The sequence below is a fragment of the Sinocyclocheilus anshuiensis genome, unplaced genomic scaffold, assembly GCF_001515605.1.
Source record: "Sinocyclocheilus anshuiensis isolate Anshui unplaced genomic scaffold, SAMN03320099.WGS_v1.1 scaffold443, whole genome shotgun sequence".
NCBI lineage: Eukaryota > Metazoa > Chordata > Actinopteri > Cypriniformes > Cyprinidae > Sinocyclocheilus > Sinocyclocheilus anshuiensis.
In genome coordinates, this window is record NW_015548211.1 from 327378 (window position 1) to 334523 (window position 7146).

General features: G+C 35.6%; 1 protein-coding gene across 1 annotated transcript in view; it reads right to left on the reverse strand.

Annotated features, from left to right (window-relative positions):
- LOC107653776 (serine/arginine-rich splicing factor 9-like) overlaps window positions 1-5337 on the reverse strand; it is an 11103-nt gene extending 5766 nt beyond the window's left edge. Inside the window, exons 1-3 of the mRNA XM_016440599.1 lie at window positions 5203-5337; window positions 3770-3953; window positions 3501-3682 (exon numbers count right to left, since the gene is read on the reverse strand). Coding sequence (XP_016296085.1) covers window positions 3501-3682; window positions 3770-3927 — 340 coding nt within the window. The 5' untranslated portion in view covers window positions 3928-3953; window positions 5203-5337. The remainder of the gene's footprint in view (window positions 1-3500; window positions 3683-3769; window positions 3954-5202) is intronic.
- Between the last annotated feature and the right edge of the window lie 1809 nt (window positions 5338-7146).

Genomic DNA, 7146 nt, shown 5'->3' on the forward strand with positions numbered 1-7146 from the left:
CCAGAGTTGCCCATTTACCACACCTTGTTACAGCACAGTAGGGCTATTGCAGACAGAAACAATATTGTACTACATAGATGTTTCCTGTCAGCTCGATTTTTGAGTGGACTGTTCCGATGAGCATGAACGGTATATGAGTGGAGCACTCACATGGGCCGTGAGTGACTGAGCGGAGCACACACACGCATAGAGCGGGATAACACCACGTGAAAGTGAATCCTGAGCGGTGAACTAATTTTCGGCAGCCAAAATTTCAGTGCATCTCTAATTATTGGCGACATCAGAAATGGATATTATATAATAGATGCTTTTTTGAACATTTTAGCAATTTAAAAATATTAAAAAATGATTTTTTACACGGCACCCCGGTTGGGAAACACTGGTCTAGAGAACCGTGTGAACTAGTGATGATGGGCGCGTTCGAAACACTGCTTCACGAAGCTTCGAAACATTTGTGAATCTTTTGTTTCGGAGCGCGTATCAAACCGGCCAGGTCACGTGATTTTAGCAAACGAAGCTTCGTTACATCACACTGTTTCGAAGCGTTTCGAAACCCCGATGGTTCACCACTAGGGGGTGTTGATCTCAAAGTGAACCCATGAACCACTTCTGGTTGCACACTGATAACACTACTCTTGCCTGCTGGTTTTTATAGACTATAAATGAAAACACTTAATTAAATAATTACATAAATCAAAATAAATTTGAATTCATTAACTAATTAATTTAGTTCATTGTGTGTTAAGGGTTTGATTATACTTAAATAAAACACATAACACAAGCACTAATATTTAATAGTATTTAAGTGTTTATTATTTATTAAAAAAAAACAAATTCCATTTGTTTTGTAAGTTTGGTCTGAGTTCTTGATGCTTTTACAACGTTTTTACCAGCAGGTGTCGCCAGCATGTGCTGTTTCAAGTGCTTCGAAACATCGAATCATTTTTCGAAGCAAGTGGTTCAATTGATTCAATGCTTCGAAACAAATGATTGCACTATTTAATTCAAACTTTCAAAAGAAATAAAAATAGTCTTAAAAAATAAATCTTCAATCTTCAATTTACAATAATTTAACAGTATTATTTTACAAACAAATACAAATAAATTAATGAATATCGTTCAAATTTATAATTGATAAATAATAATAATAATAATAATATTGAGAAAAAATTCATTAATGAACTTATATGTATTTATATGCATTATGAACTGAGTATTTAAAGAGACAGTTCACCCAAAACCTTTACCTTTTTGAATCTTTGAAGATTTCTTCAATGATGAGATAGAAATATGTATTTATGAACTGAGTATTTAAAGAGACAGTTCACCCAAAACCTTTACCTTTTTGAATCTTTGAAGTCTTTGAAGATGATGAGATAGAAAACCCCAGGTTTCATTAAACTTCTGTTAAATTACTGTTTTGAAGATGAATTATGGGTTTGGTGAGTAAATTATGACAATGCTAATTTTGGAGTGAACTGTCCCTTTAATACTCAGAAAATACATTAATGGACATTAAAAAAAAATCTCCTAAGAAAATATTAGAATATCAGTTTAAAAGATTGTATATAATTGCTATTATAAGTCATTTATTTATTGTTTGTTTGTAAAATAATATTGTTAAATTATTGCATGCTATTTTAGTATCATTGATATCCTACTATAATTTCTGTTAATATTTTGATTTAGATTTTATTTTCGTTTTACTTAACGTTTTAGTCATTTTGAGTGTTTTTGTTGTTTTTAAATACGTCTATACAGTTTTTATTCACATTTAATTCAGTTACGTTCAAGATAAACTAAATGAAAATGAGAAATGTTGCCTTGGCAACTAGCTGAAATAAAATATGTTTTTTAAAGTATTTTATTTTTTTAATGTTTTATTTTCGCGATGAATTTTTTTTATGCTAACAACGAAATTCATAATAGTTTTAGTTAACTATAATAACCCTGCTATACAACTAATTGAAGTATTGTTATCAGGAATATTTTAACTCTGCGTGAAGGTGCTTTAGCCTCAAACCTGTTAACTCACCCGTCACAATAACGCGAAACTCAGATCTGCGCGACGGAGGCCCAAACCTTCCCCGCGGCCCTCCTCCTCCTCCTCCCGCAGGTCCACTAAATTTGGATCCGGAAGATCGAGGATATTCCACACGCAGCTTATTGTCTCCAAATCCATATCCATTCCTTCCAAAGACGGCGTCCTCCGCATCCCTAGAGGAAGAGAGGAAAGTGCTCCTAATTTTCGTTCTACACGTGAAAAAGCCTCATTATTTATTTAAAAAAAAATGGTATTTCTAAAAAAAAAAAAAAACATTTCCATTTGTTTTGTATGTTTGGTCTGAGTTCTTGATGCTTTTACAACGTTTTCACCAGCAGGTGTCGCCAGCATGTGCCGTTTCAAGTGCTTCGAAACATTTAATAATTTTTCGAAGCAATTGATTCAATGCTTCGAAAAGCTTCGTTTCTCAGTAGTTCTAGTGTGAACAAGTCCTGTAAACACCTGCGTAAAATGTAGATGCATGCAAACAAATGATCCTATTTTGCACTATTTAATTCAAACTTTCAAAAGAAATAAAAATAGTCTTAATAAATAAATCTTCAATTAATTGTTTACAATAATTTAACAGTATTATTTTACAAACAAATACAAATAAATTAATGAATATCGTTCAAATTTATAATTGATAAATAATAATAATAATAATAATAATATTGAGAAAAAATTCATTAATGAACTTATATGTATTTATATGCATTATGAACTGAGTATTTAAAGAGACAGTTCACCCAAAACCTTTACCTTTTTGAATCTTTGAAGATTTCTTCAATGATGAGATAGAAAACCCCAGGTTTCATTAAACTTCTGTTAAATTACTGTTTTGAAGATGAATTATGGGTTTGGTGAGTAAATTATGACAATGCTAATTTTGGAGTGAACTGTCCCTTTAATACTCAGAAAATACATTAATGGACATTAAAAAAAAATCTCCTAAGAAAATATTAGAATATCAGTTTAAAAGATTGTATATAATTGCTATTATAAGTCATTTATTTATTGTTTGTTTGTAAAATAATATTGTTAAATTATTGCATGCTATTTTAGTATCATTGATATCCTACTATAATTTCTGTTAATATTTTGATTTAGATTTTATTTTCGTTTTACTTAACGTTTTAGTCATTTTGAGTGTTTTTGTTGTTTTTAAATACGTCTATACAGTTTTTATTCACATTTAATTCAGTTACGTTCAAGATAAACTAAATGAAAATGAGAAATGTTGCCTTGGCAACTAGCTGAAATAAAATATGTTTTTTAAAGTATTTTATTTTTTTAATGTTTTATTTTCGCGATGAATTTTTTTTATGCTAACAACGAAATTCATAATAGTTTTAGTTAACTATAATAACCCTGCTATACAACTAATTGAAGTATTGTTATCAGGAATATTTTAACTCTGCGTGAAGGTGCTTTAGCCTCAAACCTGTTAACTCACCCGTCACAATAACGCGAAACTCAGATCTGCGCGACGGAGGCCCAAACCTTCCCCGCGGCCCTCCTCCTCCTCCTCCCGCAGGTCCACTAAATTTGGATCCGGAAGATCGAGGATATTCCACACGCAGCTTATTGTCTCCAAATCCATATCCATTCCTTCCAAAGACGGCGTCCTCCGCATCCCTAGAGGAAGAGAGGAAAGTGCTCCTAATTTTCGTTCTACACGTGAAAAAGCCTCGTCCGTTTGTTCTCGGAGGCCGCGCGACTCACCGTGGGTCCTCAAACCGCACGAAGGCAAACGGGATGGTGCCTCTGTTATTCTTCAGCTCAATATCTCGAATTTTTCCATATTTGTAGAAGAGATCCTCAATGTCCCTCTCCTGGACGTCCATGGGAAGGTTTCCCACGTAGATCCGTCCGTCCGACATGGCTTGAACCCCGCTGGACCTGCAGCCTTCGAGGAAAATAGAGCGTTTCCGCGTCAGGGCATTCAGAACATCCAAACTCTAGTTTAGTCCTTCTAACAGTCTCTATTCACAACTCTAAACTCTGGCGGTCGCAGTACATGTCGAGTTCAAGAAACCCAGCACAGGACCCTCCAGGACCACAGTCTGAAAACTTAGAAACAAGGACAATCAATCAGGATGAACACACACGAGGGTCAGACGAGGAACAAGGGCCTGATGCTGCCAATCCACCATCAAACATTTGAATAACGTCTGCAAACCACATTTACTAACTCATTAGCCTGTAGGGCAAATATCATCTCATTTTGACATATGTGTCCTATGTGTAATATTGACATATTTGTAGCAATAGCCAAAAATACATTGTATGGGTCAAAATTATTGATTTTTCTTTTATGCTAAAAATCATTAGGATATTAAGATCATGCTCCATTAAGATATTTTGTAAATCTCCTACTGTAAATACATCAAAACTTAATTTTTGATTAGTAATATGCATTGCTAAGAACTTAATTTGGACAACTTTAAAGATGATTTTCTCAATATTTGGATTTTTTTGCACCCTCAGATTCCAGATTTTCAAATAGTTGCATCTCAGCCAAATATTGTCCTATCCTAACAAACCATACATCAATGGAAAGCTTATTTATTCAGCAATTTCGAAAAATTGACAGGACAGACAATTTTGTGGTCCAGGGTCACATATTAAGTGACTATACTTCATGCTAAGGCTTACTAAAATGACTTTTAATATGTTAAATAGCATGCATGCAACACAGACATAATGAGTAACTGCTAAATCAACCTCTGATATGAGCTTCGTAAAGAGAATCACTACGCAAATATGTGAGTTTGGATATTTAATAATAGAATCTGTTCATGTTTAATCTACTTCTACTGATAATTTAATAAAAGGAGTCATGCAAATCAGCTGCTAACATGCTAATATCTCTCATCTCACGCGTTTAATTCACTATTTCATTCAAAATAGCAACCAAAACCGGTTCATCTCCACTAATATATATACATAGCAGTCACCTAAATGAGCCTAAAAGTGTGCTATGTTTGTGTTTTACAACAGAATCATATTAGCATACTAGCTGTTAGCTCCTTTGTTAGAACGACTGCTCAAAGCAAACCGACAAACACCTAGCAAATAAAACGAGCTCGAGCTTTTTTCTCGAGCGCGAATGTGGCTAACGATGAAATGTAAGTGAAATTAATAGTTTGATTTACCTCTGTAATTTGCAGCTCGTGATAAAAACCGAGGGAAAACAACCGCACACGCGTCTTCTTCACCTCCCGGATCAGGAAGTGACGCACACTTCCGCCCCCTTCAGGCTGAGACGAGCAACTGCAGCGAACAAAACACACACAGATGGAGGCTATAGCGGGGTTATTACAGTTAAAATAACAATAGATTCTTATTCTTTCCAGTTTAACGGCGGTTGGCATCCAGCTTATTGGTGCATTACCGCACCCTTCTGCTCCGGAGTGTGGATCAGATAATAGGTTATTCCTTTTTCCTACTAAAACTTACACATCACTCACATTGCCCCTCACATTAATATCCACACACACCATGCATCAAATCCTGCCTAAAACCCCTACTTCCCTTAAAAAAGTAGGCTAATCAATATTCTACTCTGTGCACTATTTACTGTGCTTAGTTTGTGATCTCCTGCACCCCAATCTCCCTTAGTGTATTCTTCATTACCTGCCTCTGTGTTTCATATCTCTTACAAGTCATGATTATGTGCTCCACTGACTCCTCTTCTCGACATCCCTCACACAACCCTGTCTGGTGCTTCCCTATCGTCTTTAGCATTTTATTCAGTGAACAATGTCTCGACCTTAACCTAGCCATCACCGCATCACCTTTCCTCTTTAACATTTCTCTGAATTTGATATAAATGCCTCCATTTCTCCTCTCTTTCCCACCTCTCTTGCCACCTTTTATTGATTTTCTCCCATACTATGCATTTAACCTCTGCTTTACTTACATTAACCTGCATTTCTTTTGTTAGTGCCCTTTTAGCCAGCCTGTCCGGCTTCTCATTACCCCTAATCCCAACATGTACTGGGACCCACATATATCTTACCTGATATCCCTTATGAACTATTCTTGTGTTTAATTGAAGCACTTACAGGATATCTCGCCGAGCTTTTGAATGGAATGACCTTAAACTTGCTAAAACTGATAAAGAGTCAAAACCTTTCCCTGCCCTTCCCTTTCCACCCATTGCAAAGCAATTAAAATTGCCATCATCTCTACTGTATATACTCCTAATTTATTAGATGTTCTTTTACTAATTTCTATTTCTTTTCCTGGAATTGTCTTCCCAAATCCTGTTTTTCCTGTCTCTGGATTTTTAGCACCATCTGTATAAATTTGTATGATTTCACTATAATTACCTCCGACTCGATTGTTAAATACATTTTTCAAATAAATTTCTTCCCTTGCTTTCTTTTTCTCCTTAAGCACAAACCAGTCTACCACAGGCCATGCAATCTTCCAAGGGGCAATCTCTGGAAAAACTACCGTAGGGCTTATTATTAACTCTTTTGCTACGAAGTTTTCCTTTAAATTTCTTCCATTTTCCCAGCAATCCTGCAGTACTGCTTTTGTGGGATGAGAGTCATCATATCCCTGCAGTCCTGCCCAATAATTAGCCATCAGTTGAATCCTTCTTAATTCCAGTGGCACTTCGCCCATTTCCACTTGTATAGCAGGTACTGAAGAAGTCTTAAAAGCACCACAGCAAATTCTTAGTGCTTGAGTCTGAATAACCTCTAACCTCTTGAGAGTCATTATATCCCGGCAGTCCTGCCCAATAATTAGCCACCAGTTGAATCCTTCTTAATTCCAGTGGCATTTCGCCCATTTCCACTTGTATAGCAGGAGCTGAAGAAGTCTTAAAGGGGTCATATAATGCTACATGCACTTTTACAAGTTGCTTGAACTGAAATGTGTGTTTGCAGTGTGTGTACACAACCATCCTATAATGATAAAAATCCACCCGGTGTTTTTTTTAATCTGCTAAAATCTTTACCCCTTTCTCAAATCGAGCCGATCTCAGATGCCTGTCTGTGTGACGTCACAAATACAGGCACACTGCCCCATCGTCTGCAAACAAATATGTTCCAATGTCTTCTGGAACATTTACAAAGACATAATTT